This window comes from Macadamia integrifolia, chromosome 4 (genome assembly GCF_013358625.1).
Source record: "Macadamia integrifolia cultivar HAES 741 chromosome 4, SCU_Mint_v3, whole genome shotgun sequence".
NCBI lineage: Eukaryota > Viridiplantae > Streptophyta > Magnoliopsida > Proteales > Proteaceae > Macadamia > Macadamia integrifolia.
Genome location: NC_056560.1, coordinates 3,170,407 through 3,183,720, shown reverse-complemented (window position 1 = coordinate 3,183,720; position 13,314 = coordinate 3,170,407). Strand labels below are relative to the sequence as shown.

General features: G+C 37.7%; 1 protein-coding gene across 2 annotated transcripts; it reads left to right on the top strand.

Annotated features, from left to right (window-relative positions):
* The first annotated feature begins 4,800 nt into the window (after positions 1–4,800).
* On the top strand, positions 4,801–13,168 carry LOC122077482 (WAT1-related protein At4g19185). 2 transcript variants are annotated; one of them, XM_042643433.1, is made up of 8 exons: positions 4,801–5,348; positions 5,512–5,574; positions 5,729–5,845; positions 5,972–6,257; positions 10,120–10,275; positions 11,537–11,688; positions 12,013–12,106; positions 12,784–13,168. In XM_042643433.1, the coding sequence occupies exons 1-8, from the start codon at positions 5,149–5,151 to the stop codon at positions 12,832–12,834; spliced, it is 1,119 nt and encodes a 372-aa protein (XP_042499367.1). In that variant the 5' UTR covers positions 4,801–5,148; the 3' UTR covers positions 12,835–13,168. The 2 variants fall into 2 exon arrangements, 1 of the variants encoding a protein (XP_042499367.1); XR_006139803.1 differs by having other exon boundaries at positions 4,802–5,348; positions 12,013–12,513.
* The last annotated feature ends 146 nt before the right edge of the window (positions 13,169–13,314 follow it).

The window sequence follows — 13,314 nt, the reverse complement described above, 5'->3', positions numbered from 1 at the left end:
TCTTGGGCACATTATTGGTCCTCTTTTGACCACAAGTCCTTAAGTACCTTAGCATAAGCGGGTTCCTGTGAGATAGCATCTAAAAATGGAATGTTCACTTGAACCTATTTAAAAACATCAACGATCTTGTCTATGGAGGCGCCTTTTCATTGTTCATGAGTCTTTTTGGAAAAGGGGCTTTGGGGACGTACACTCTCTCTTTCTCAGATGTCTCTCTAGGTTTCTCTTCTGATAGCTTTTCAGATGGTTCTTCTCTAAAAGTTCTAGGTTCCTAAGATGAACCTTGTAAAGGAGGGAGTGAATCACTCACCTCAACAGGATGGTCTCCTTGAGATTCCAAATTTGGCAAGGGTGGACCATTCTTTAGATACTCACATCCACCTCTTAGAGCATAGATTGCATTGCATTGGTTGGAAGGCTTCGGATGTGGTGGACCTTGTTGAAGTGAATTTAATGGGTTTGGGGAAGAGTTTGGATTGGGGTCTGGTTGCTGGCAATTTACCTCTCTCTCTCTCTCTCTCTCTCATGTAAGACATTGGTAAGGTGAGATATTTGCTTCACCATATTGTGTGGACTAGTCACAAAAGTGCTCATGAGAAGTTCCACACCATTCTCTAATGATGAAAGCCTAAACAAATCACCACCCCACTTCCTCTCTTGAATCCTGGAGGCTTATTTATAGGAGGTGGGGGAACAATAGATTGAACAGGGAAAAATAATTGGGTTGATTGGGGGCATGTTCTTTGGTTGGTTTGTTGGGGAACAAATTGCCATTGATTCAAGGGTTGAAAGTTGGAAGGACCTACTTAATTGTTTGTTTGATTCCAAGAAAAGTTGAGATGGTACCTCCAACCTGGGTTGTAAGTGTGACTATAAGGGTTGTTTTGGTATATGGCATTCATATTTTTAGGACCAACATTCAAACCATTCACACTAGAGATATTGGGGCATTCCTCCATCATATGGGTAGGAGATTGACACCAACTTCACATGGGCACAAAATGATTTACTTGATTCAATTGGGCTAGTCTTTAACTACTATTGTCTCAAGTCTCTTGAGAATGATATCTCGTTGAGCCTCTTTGGCCACAATACCCTCTACAAAGTAACCCGTATTTGTCCTCTCACTTTCCTGAGTAGATTCCCACTCTCTAGTCTTTTTAGCCAAATCAAGCAAAAAGTTCCAAGTAGTGTTTTCATTCTGTGAGTAATGTAAATCCTGTTAGGCATATGGATTCCAACAACTGCTTGGTCTGATAGTCAATACCCTCATAGATAATTTGGCACAAGTGCCAAGTGTTAAGTTCGTGATGGGACATTCGTGGAGTAATTCCTTAAACCTCTCCATAAATTTGGAAAAAGACTCATTGTGTTTTTGTCTAAACTGAAGAATATCATTTCGAATTCTATTGGGCTTATTCAGGGGAAAGAATTTGTTTAGAAAAACAACTGTGAATTATTCCCAGGTAGTTATTGAGTCTGTTGGCAAACTATAGAGCCACTTCTTGGCTTGGTCCTTTAGTGCAAAAATTATAAATCTTAATTTCACTGCATCATCGGCTAATTGTTGGACCTTGATTAGAATGCAAATCTCCTCAAATTCCTGAAGGAACAAATAAGCATCTTCATTAGCCAACCCGTGAAAGTGGGGTAGCATACTAATAAGGTGGGACTTAAGTTCATAATTGTTCCCTTGGGCCTATGGCAATCTAATGCACGAGTGTTGAGTTGCTCGTGTGGGATAAAAATGGTCATTAAGGGTTTTAGGTTGTTCCTCTCCCATGGTGGTTGGATTCACTCTTTCAAGACAGTTTTAAGAATTTCGAATCCACCTAAGCATATAAAGTCCAACCACCCAAAATTAAGTCACCCTTTGCTCAATTTTTTTCAAATTTTTTTTAAAATGAAAATAAAGCACCTCGAATTAAATACGATTGAAAACTAAACAAGTGTCACCCCCCGGCAATAGCACCAAAAACTTGTTTCTTAAAAGAAAAGCAAATAATAAAGATAACCGCAAGCGCACAGGTCATGTGTAGATGCGGGTCGAACACGAGGTGGTTGACCTTGATTAAAATTCAATCTTGATCTAGGTAAAGTGTACTTAAGGTTGCAAAAATAATTACTAAGGTAACTCACATGCAATGAAATTAAAACTAACAATATGAAATTTACCTAACTAGAGACCTAAGAAATTACAAAAATTGCAAAATAAAGATGACAGTGATGATCAAACTCACAAGAAAAATTTCAGAATTTAAGAATTAACCTTAATTGAAATTCAAAGCTTCAAGGATGATGATTGAAAATTATCGGCAAAGAGCCCTTGGGGATAGGAATCCACCTTGAAATTAGGTCAAATTCACAATTAAAACACCAAAACATGAATGTATCATGATTAGGCCAATAGGAGATATGGCCAATCAAAACAAATATTTCCCATAAGTGATTCAATCAAAAAGACATGAAACACAAAAATAAATTCATGAATATAGATAGGAGACACAAGAGATACATCGACAAATATGCATTTGGTCTCTTGAAGATCTGGCATGCACAATGCGGAGGCATCTAATGTATGGCCTAGACTATGCACATACAAGCAAGCACATAAGCATAGTGACCATCAATTCTTCCTTCTCTCATAGCTTCATCCTACCTTGAGTTGAAGAATTTAGTTGACTATGGAAAAATTAAAACAAGGAGGATCGATTGATGAAAAGACATTAAACTAAATAAAAAATAAAAATAAAATAAGATAAGAACTGCCTTGAATGGAGAAACACACAGGCCTGAGAAGAAAAATCCAGCTTGTAAGAAATCTTCAAATCTTCCTTACTTCTAATAACTTGTATTGAGATTACATTTTGAATGAAAATGAAAATTTCTAAATCTTCCTATTAACTTAAAGTTAAATTACAATTTAAAAAAAAAACAAAAATGTAAAACATAAAATTCAAAGCTAAATGAAGTAGGAAGAAGAAAAAGAGGGGAGAGAGAGCTTGGTGTTTTCAGATAGAGAATAGCTCCTCTATTTACAGAGTTTAGTTACCTAAAAAATGAGAGAGAGAAAAAAAAAAGAAGAAGAAGAAAACAAACAAAAATCAAAACCTATAGAAGCTACCCAAATCTGATAATACCAATTCCTTTTACAATATTTCTCTTAATCCTAAGATAGAAGATATAATATGATCTTCTAGAAAGTTGTCAATATAGAAAATCATGAATATGAAACTACTAGATATTCATTCTCAACATGTGGTTAAAAACCAAAATAGAAGGTTGACTCAGCCTAAATCTTCCTTCTAGAAATCATCCACCACACAAGGAATCCTTGGGATTTACTTTGCAAAATTTGCCAAGAGGGAATCTTCTAGGCTCCTACATGCTCGCTAGAGTTTGGTTCCTTAGGCTGAATTTGACACTTGTACCCCACTTGGTTCACTTTTGGTCTGAATTCTGAAAACAAGAGAAAATACTTTAAGTAGCCCTGTTTAGGGAATTACATGATGAAATAATTGGACTAATTTGCATATAAAAATGCTAAAATGTGATTTTTCAAGAGTTTATAGGAAATCATATTGAAAATCCATATAATATTGCATAACACCGCTGCCATAGTGATGATAACAATGACATGTGCTAAGAGGTGTAACTCTTCACACAAAATTAACAATTCAATGAAATCAAAAAGTAAATGAAACTAGACTCCCCTGGCTTCAATTTTCGTGAGTGTACAAATGGGTTGGAGGGGCATAGGCTAAGGCTATAGAGCTCACAAGTCAGATTTGGCATAGCAAAATGACAAGAAGTTCCAATATTTCATTCCAGAATGCGAGAATACCATATAATAAGTAAGGAATCCTCCCAAAAGAGTGGCCCATCTTTTTATAGCATTGAGTCCTTAAATTTGTCCGAGGCATTTCCACTTTGTTTCCATCCTTGTGGGATTACTTTCTTCCATAGAAAAGGGTCAATCTGGACTACATAAGAAGAAAACATATCGTCCATTTCCCAAGGTTAATTTTCCTTTTGTTTCATAAGGTGTTCCTAGGGTTTTAAGACTATGTTTAGGTGCAAGATTTAGTCGGTGAACATGAGATATTAGCGAAATCTCTGGCTAGATTTGGCAAATCCATACAAAATCGTAGGACTGGCATGCAACAACTTCTGACTGACATGCAACAAGATTTGACTGATATGGATCGAAGGCCAAATGATGTCTGTTGGGGTCTACAGTAAGTCAGTACAATTTTGACTTGGGTTGACATCCAAGGTCTGATTCTGTTAGGCCCTTTGTTCGAACCAAGATCGGTTTGCATTCAATCTAGACATATCGAAACCAATTATCCATGTTTTAAAATTATTTTAAATAAATTGAAATCGTCCCATACTATCATGGACACTCAGATTATTATCAAGGCAAGAGGAATGGCTCTTGGCAATAAAAGATCCCGTCAAGTTTCGGGGGAATTTCAACTCATCATTGTCTAACCACTGCAGGTATATAGGGTGACAAGACGAGGTGTTTACAGTGCTCATTAAAAAACCAAAAAGAGCAAAATAGATTTCAAGTAATTTCATTGAAATAACTCATTTGAAATTGATTTCGATTTTTATAAATTAGGTGAAAAAGTCACACCCATGACCCAGCATCCTAATATCAATTTATATAATATTACCTCATGACATTGAAGTCGAAATCGAAATCGAAATCGAAATCGAAATCGAAATCGAAATTGAAATTGAAATTGAAATCGTACCAAAAACGCAAAAACCCATGACATCCTAACTTACATACATACATCTAACATCTGTAAGCGAGGGATTTTTGTTTCCTGGTAAACCAAGGGGATTCAGATACTGAAGTTCCCTGTTTCTCTGGTGAAGCATGATTATGAAGAATTGAAAACGCGGTTGAAGAATTTACCTTAGATTCCTTCCTTGACAACTCAGTAGGAAGGAAAATAAGAAGAAGTTGTAAAGGGGAGTGAGTAGTGAGAAACAAATTATCAATTTCATTATGTTGTCACTAATTTGATTCATCGATTGTTGGTTCATCTCTTCATCAAAACCCCAAAGATCACTGGAAGTGAAGACGAAGACGCAGTCTTATATGTATATGAGATTATAGGGAGATCCAGGAAGATGACAGGATTTTGTGTTGGTGGAGGTGGAGATATTGGGAAGGCCCATGCAGCCATGGCCTTGGTGCAGTTGTTTAATGGGGGATATCATGTCATCACAAAGGTCGCTTTGAACGTGGGGATGAATCAGATCGTTTACTGCGTCTGCCGTGATGTACTCGCCCTCTCCATCCTCGCCCCTGTCGCATACCTCCGTGAAAAGTTAGCCCTCTCTCTCTCTCCACTATATCTTTTACTTTCAAGGCTCGTGGATGATGCAATTAGGGCATTTTATGTCTCCCTTTTACTGCCATAATGTGTTTTCCTAATTTCACAAAACCTAGAAGTGTAGTGTTATAATACCATCCATGTTTCTTCTTTTCAGAAGGATTCGACTGCCATTAACTGGACGCCTTCTTATGTCATTCTTTTTTCTTGGTTTGACTGGGTAAGGCTAAATCTTTACAATTTAAACTTTTGCTAAATCTTTACAATTTAAACTTTTTCATTATGTTTCTTTCAACGTAATGGTTTGGACTGAGAAATTGTGCTGTCAACAAATTTGTAGAACTTTGATTGCTTACCTACTTAGTCATGTGTAGGGTCTTCTGCAACCAGCTTTTATTTATTATTGGTCTTAGCTACACAAATCCCACTTATGCTGCAGCTATTCAGCCTTCAATACCAGTCTTTACTTTCATCTTGGCTGCATTAATGGGGTGAGTTCGATTGGTTTGTTTACTTTTCTAATTCACTGATGTCTTAGTTTTCTTCTGGCATTTTTTGCATGTTTTGTACCATAAGGGTGAAAAAGAAATTCTTACTGTTACATCACATCAATGCAGAACAGAAACAGTGAATTTGCTGAGAATTGAAGGACAGGTGAAGGTTGCTGGCACCCTTGTCTGTGTTTCAGGTGCAGTGCTGATGGTTCTATTTAGGGGTCCTGCTGTGTTTGGAGATGGAGTGGTGGATATTTCAGGACTAAGCGAGATAAGTGCAAAAGCTCAACCAGAGCCTGCTGGATGGTTAATATATAGTTTGCTGGAGTTTGGGATAGATCGGTGGCATGTTGGTGTGTTATGCTTAGTAGGGAACTGTATGTGCATGGCCACTTATCTAGCCATACAGGTACTACATTCATTTTATTTAAGCATACAGTACTTTCAATTAAGATATTCTCTTGTTTAGCTACAGGCTAGGATCACTATTATGGGGTTTGATGGGTTTAGGTCATTGTTGCTTACCATTTCCTTAGTATCATTTCAATTTACCATCAGAAAAGAATTACATTTCTGTCATTTTTGTTCAGGTAGTTTAGTTAGTGAGGATTAATTTCTAGCTTATTATATCAGATAGATTTCTTATGAGGGTATCGATGTAGTGCGATGGAGTGAGTATAACACATGATGTTTTAAATTCTTTAAAAGGTCATATGGAAGTGTTTGCTTTACACTATTTTCTCGACTACACTCAGGATGGGATTTTGGGTGAGTGGGTAAACCTTTTGAAGGCTAAACTTCCACCCCTGTTCTGAATGTTCCTCAGTAGGCATCTTATCCTGCCGGAAAATTGACACTACTCTTGGCTGCTCCAACTAAATGGTTAGGCAGAGATACTGTATTTTGTAGTCCACTGAAAAGATCCTGATTACCAAGAGAATGATTACAGTTGATTTAAACACAGTTTGGTTGAAGTTTGTCTATCTGTTTAAGAATGGGGGATGTACTGAATCAGATCACAGATTAGCCAGCAGAAATGTTGTGGAGGAGAAGAAAAGGAAGAAGGAGAAAGAAGAAGTGGAAAGAAAATAGAAGAGAAATACAGTTAGCAGATTGTGAGAAAGATACACATAAGGTGCTGATTAAGAAAGAATATTACAAAAACACCATTGTGGTTCATAACTGTTGGATGGGGTAATGACTTGTGCCTAATAGGACACTGACCCTCTTTATTTATAATAATGGAGAGAAAGTTCTAGAATATTATTAGAACCATTAAACCTCTAAAGGACATAAGGACTTGTTTGGATTATAACAACTTCCCAAAAAACCCATTATTACAACACTCCCCCTTAAGTTGGTGCATAAATATCATAGATGCCCAACTTGCAGATAATAGAATGAAACATCTTACTACTAAGACCTTTAGTAAATACATCAGTTAGTTGTTCACGACTGGGAACAAAATACATGGTGATAAGACCCATATCTAGCTTCTCTTTGATGAAGTGCCAGTCGATCTCCACATGCTTGGTTCGATCATGCTAGACAGGATTGTGAGCAATGTTGATGGTAGATTTGATATCACAAACGAGTTTCATAGGAATGGTAGCAGGGACAGCTAAATCTGTAAGAACATGAAGCCATAGGAGCTCACAAATGCCATGAGCCATGAGTGGCCCATGACATGGAACGCTGCTTTAGCACTTGACCGGGCAACTATGGCTTGCTTCTTGCTCTGCCATGTAACAAGGTACCACCAACAAAGGTGCTATAACTAGTAGTAAACTTGTGATTGTTAGGAGTACCTGCCCAGTCGGCATCCGTGAAGGCCTCAACATTGCGATGATCATGAAGATAGGATGCTACCACGTCTTGGGGCAGATGTCAAGTAATGGACAATGAACAACATAGCCTCTATATGAGTCGAGTAGGGATCATGCATGTATTGACTAACCATGTTGACGGCAAATGCAATGTCAAGGCATGTATGAGCAAGGTAGATCAAGCGCCCAACTAATCTCTAATATCTCCCCTTGTCCACAGAGTCACCTTCCTTGCTAATCAGGTGACCATTAGCCTTAATAGGAGTATCTGTTGGCTTGGATCCAAACATAACTGTCTCAGAACAAAGGTCAAGAATGTACTTTCGCTGAGACTAGTAGATTCCACGAGAAAACCTGGCAACTTCAATGCCAAGGAAGTAATAAAGCTGCCCTAGATCTTTGATCTCGCATTCCTCACTCAAGTATCTCTACCAGGTCATCACCAGTAACAACAATATCATCTACATAGACGATCAAGATCGCAATCTTCCTACCACATTTTTTGATGAATAAAGTGTGGTCGTCATTGCTTTGAGAGTAGCCTATATCAATCATAGCCTTGTGAAAATGCCCGAAACCAAGTACGAGGTGGATGATTTCCTGGAGAATTTCTTGAAATCCTTAGATTAGGATGTGGTGTTTGATTTATTGGAGAATTTATTGGAATCCTTAGATTAGGAGGATTTTTTGGAGTTTGAGATCCAAGTTTTAGAAAACATATTGGATCTTCTTCTGGATGATTTCCTGGATCAAAGACACAAAAGATGATAAGGTGGATCACAAATTCTATGGTTTGTGACTCTTAATGTGGTTGTGTAAGAGGTGCCATTCCCCCCATAAAGCTATTTGAGAAGCTTATTCCCCTTTAGAAATGCAAGGGTTTATGATAGGAAGTTGCTCATAATAAGACTACCACTTCTTATTTGTTTCATAATAAAGATTGGGTTGTTTTTCTCTTACATGTTTCTCTTGCAGAGGAAGAATTAACTTAAAAGATTCATTTTTATCCTGTTCCTCTTATATGAAATTTTATATCATTTTCTTGTTATGTTTCATCTGGATTGGGTTTTCACTAAGCTATTGCTTCACCAATGAGGTATTAGGATATGGTCCGTTCTGCTATTAGAAGCAAAGTCTTGTGGTAGTGCACTGTTGTGACTATAGTATGGTCAATTTGGGAGGACCACTGTGACAGAGAATTTTGGGATTAGGTTAGCAGACCTGAGGGGTGATAGCCAATATAAAAGTGTGTTTGCAGATCTATTTATAGGCATTCAAGGAGACATCATTCACTGGAGTTGGCAGCCTTTGTTATGTTGATGACTACCACCACAGGTGGTAGTTCCATTGTGGTTTTCCCCTCTGGATGCTCGTTTTTTACTTTAATTTCCTTCATAATGAATAATCAAGCTTTATTGGTCAAGGAAAACAGCATATGATTCTAAAAATGACAGTGAGGTCAAAAGCCAAACATTCCCAAATGGGGACCACACTATTGGATACTGCCCAGGTACATGAAACCCCTGTTGGTCCATTCTCAGCTAACTCATCAGCAGCTAAAGAGTTGGCTGACCTCAATGTCTGAGAAAAGGTACATTTCCAGCCTACATCCAAGGATTTGGTCTTCCTTAACGGGAGAAGATATTGCCATGGTCCACAGCTCTTGATTCAGCCAATTATAACCAAGGCAGAAGCTCTTTCAATTCAATCAAAACATATGACCAAGCTCTGCCTTGAGAGAATCACCAATGCCAACTGTCCCAGAAAAAAAATCAATATAATGTTACCCTCATGGTCCCAGGGTCCCCACAAATACGCTGGGCCTGAGTTGCCCAACACTCTGCCTTGAGAGTTTCCTCTTTCCATTTGGCAAGTTTCAGGTCAAATTCTTCTGTCATTTTTCATGAGGAGGTCCTTTTTTTGTCTTTTTTTATTGAAGAATAAAAGAAGTTCAAGGGATGCAATACAAGTTGGGTCATGGGGCTGACATTACTGTGCAAGTGGCTAATCTTGTGGGTCCCCATAATTGGGACAGTCTTGGTATGCCACATCTCTCCATGTGGCAGAGAACCAAATTGAAGCCTGCAGTATCATGGTCATCTTCAAAATCCATAGTATGGTCGCAGAAATACAGTGCAAGGCATTATATTCAAGTTTTTCTAGTTCATTCTTGGCTTCTTGCACATCTGACATTAGTTCTGATGCAACTTCTCCCATCATTTTCTCATATGTTTGTTTACTGGATTCTGGGTGTTTGAACTTTGAACTGCACAGAACTCTTTTTCTGTCTGATAGCTAATCTTACTGGTAAAACGGGATTTGTATGATAAAATTATAATATAACTAATTTATTTCTATTTTGAGTTTTATTTTACTAGTCTTCATAGATAAAGTGGTTCTATAATTTTTATAAGGTTGGAAAGGATAACCTTCACACAATTGCAGGCTAAAGTTTTGGTGAAGTATCCAGCCAGTCTATCAGTGACAGCACTCTCATATGCGTTTGGTACTCTTTTTATGCTAATGACGGGATTCTTGTCAAACAATGAATCTACAGACTGGAGCTTGACAAAATCTGAACTAGTTGCAGTTTTGTATGCTGTAAGTTCCTAGCATTGTTTCAGTTCATGCATATCATGTAACAAAAGTTCAGCCATCCCAAATTGGTTTAGACTTCACTTTGTTATTACCTGATCGAGGAAGGTTTTATCTTGCTTGGTCTGTTGATCGAGGAAGGTTTTATCTTGCTTGGTCTGTTTACCATGCACAGTGCATGCAGAATCAAAATACTTGCTTGACCTTATATCTTTTTAAGCCAATAACCAACATACTAAAGGAAAAGAAAAACCGTGAAAAGTTTCTGTTTCAAATCCATGTGGGACTTCCTAATGTGATTGATTGATTGATTATTTTGTTTTGCCATACTTGTTTATGAAAAGATGATTTAGTTATATTCCCTAGCTTGCATACCTAATCCAATTTTCATCATCATAAAATATCAATAAAAAAGGACAGTAAATATAATGTTCACAGCTGATTGTGATTGCTTATTCAGTTGAGATTACCAGCTGACTTGCGTGTAGCCTCTTCCCTTAGCCCTCATGGGATGAAAGAGGGATAATAGGTGAGGGGAAAGGTACGTCCACATTTCTAACCTTGTGAAGGTAGGATGTTGATTGAGCCCGCCAGAGCAAAATTGATTTTCTCAATCTCCAGCTATACTATAGTATTTTGAGGTTGCGGTTCAAACCGCACTCAAAGATAGGTCATTTCCCATTTTTATAGGAACTTATGTACTGAAAAGAATGGAATCTCCAATTATAGCCCCTCTGGATTTAAAGATATATCTCTTCTCATCATCCCCATATGACTGGAAACTGGCCATGTCAGTGATGTTTGAAGTGGACGGTTAGCTGTAGAAAAAAATCTTTGGGGCGTCCAGATATTACACCCTAGCGGCACATCGAAGGACTATTAATGGGGATTATGAACTGCCTCATTGCTTGGTTGAGATACAAATCTAGTTTATATAGTGGTAGGCCTTTTCTTTCTGCTGATTCACACAAGCTCAACTTACCACAGCTCAATGTGGTCACCTTTTGGGATTAAAGTATTTCCATGTTGGTGCCTTTGGCAGGACAGTATATATAATGTTCACAGCTGCCTGCATTTAGTTTCCTCCACCTTGTATGACTTCCAAATAGATGGTGAATTAATGTGTACTTTCTGATTTTAATGAAAATATGAAGAATTTTGTTGTTTTCAGTTGGGATAAGGTTATGATTGTTGTTGTTGTATGAAGAATTTTGTGAAGCAGTGTTGCATTGGTAATATGTACTGAAAGCTTGACATGTTCTCACAGGGTGTTATTGCATCTGCTGTTAACTATGGCCTCTTGACTTGGTCCAACAAGATATTGGGGCCTGCAATGGTGGCTCTGTATAATCCTCTTCAACCTGCTGCATCTGCTTTCCTGTCAAGAGTTTTCCTTGGAAGTCCTATTTATCTGGGAAGGTTTTACGCAAAACCCTAATCGCATCTTTATTATAATTTAACACACTAGTTTCAGTTTATCTGCTGTACTTTCTATATAAACAACAAAGAAAGTTATTTTGATTTGTTCATTTGGCTTACTCAACTTTCTGGTTTTGTGTTATTGCATTTGGTTGTCAGTTTTCTGTTTCTCAGGTTTTAGAATGATAGCTTGATTCTTTTGTGTGTGTGTGTGTGTGTGTGTGTGTGTGGGTGGGTGGGTGGGTGGGGGGTAAAGAGTGAATATGCTAATCATGTGTGTGAGAATAATCTAACTTACTTTCTGCTGTTTCACTGTGGAAACAGCATCTTAGGGGGTTTTCTCATCATTGCTGGTCTTTATATGGTCACTTGGGCATCCTACAGAGAGAGACAAGCTACTAATGGAATCATCCCTCAAGTAAGTTGGGCCTCCGAACCCCTTGTTCACAAAGAACCCCCGCATAACAAGGCTTCCTACCACAAGGTCCTGGATTGAGGAAACACTGATGCATATTTTCAGCCAGGAAATGGTTATTTGAATAATATTGTAGTTAGGACACTTGATTTATATATAAATTACATTGTCTGTAATAACTTTCCTTTAAGAGTATTTGATTCTTACCATTTTGTAGCAGTATGTTTTATCTTGGTTATATCTGAATTCTGATGCCATTCCATCTCCATTTCACACTCCTTTCTCCTGTCCTTTCTCAGTATTATCCATTGTCTATTCTTCATGAAAATCCATAGATTGATGGCTTCGTCAAAGTCATTTGAACATCCAGGGCATAGTCAGGCCAGTTCATCCATGGTCAATTTATTAAGGTTCTTATCTTCTTGAATAGCTGTGATCTTGGGATTCCATCTCGGGATAGACTTTTAAGAAGCAATTTTGCACGCAGAGATTCTATGATATCAATCAGCACATAATGCACAATACAAGAATTTCTTAGTTTTAGAATTACATATATACTTACCTTCTACATCTGAAGTCCAAACACTTCTCTCTTTAGATTTTGTTACTCCATCAACTGTCATAGTTGGAATAGAGTAACCTTCTTCTATAATACTCCATGTCTTTGTTGTATCCACCAGGTTTTCGAGCTCAGGGGGAGAAAGGGAAAGTTTGCAGGTGAAAAAAGGTGATATATGGTCTCAAGCAGTCTCCCCGGGTTTGGTCCGAGATATGAAGTTTGGTTATGACGAAGATAGATGGGTTTCCAGAGAAGCAATGCTGATCATTCCGTGTTCATAAAAAGGAGAAAAGAGGTTACCAGATGCTTCCAAGAAGATAGTCATTCGATTCTTTTAGTAGCTGTAGTTTGATGGACATTGTTGATTTGACTTTCCACGTACGATGGGGCATATGCCATCCTCGATCTTGATAAGGTTCTTTTGTGAGGTAACCTTGCTTTGATACCGGTTGTAAGAATGAATGGGAACACCCAAGTGGGGGTGAATTTGAGTGAAACTTTTCTTATTTTTGCTCATATACCTACAAGAGATAGAGAATAATTAAAAATGAAATATCAAAATACAAATGAGAGAAGGAAATAGAAATAGAGTAAGTGACAATGAAACAAACAAACAATTTAAAGTGGTTCAGATCTAATACTAATGATTCTA

Coding starts and splice junctions, on each gene's coding strand:
- LOC122077482 (XM_042643433.1), top strand. CDS start 5,149: ATGACAGGATTTTGTGTTGGTGGAGGTGGAGATATTGGGAAGGCCCAT. Junction 5,846..5,971: donor ATCTTGGCTGCATTAATGGG/GTGAGTTCGATT, acceptor ACATCAATGCAG/AACAGAAACAGTGAATTTGC. Junction 12,107..12,783: donor CTAATGGAATCATCCCTCAA/GTAAGTTGGGCC, acceptor TGTATCCACCAG/GTTTTCGAGCTCAGGGGGAG.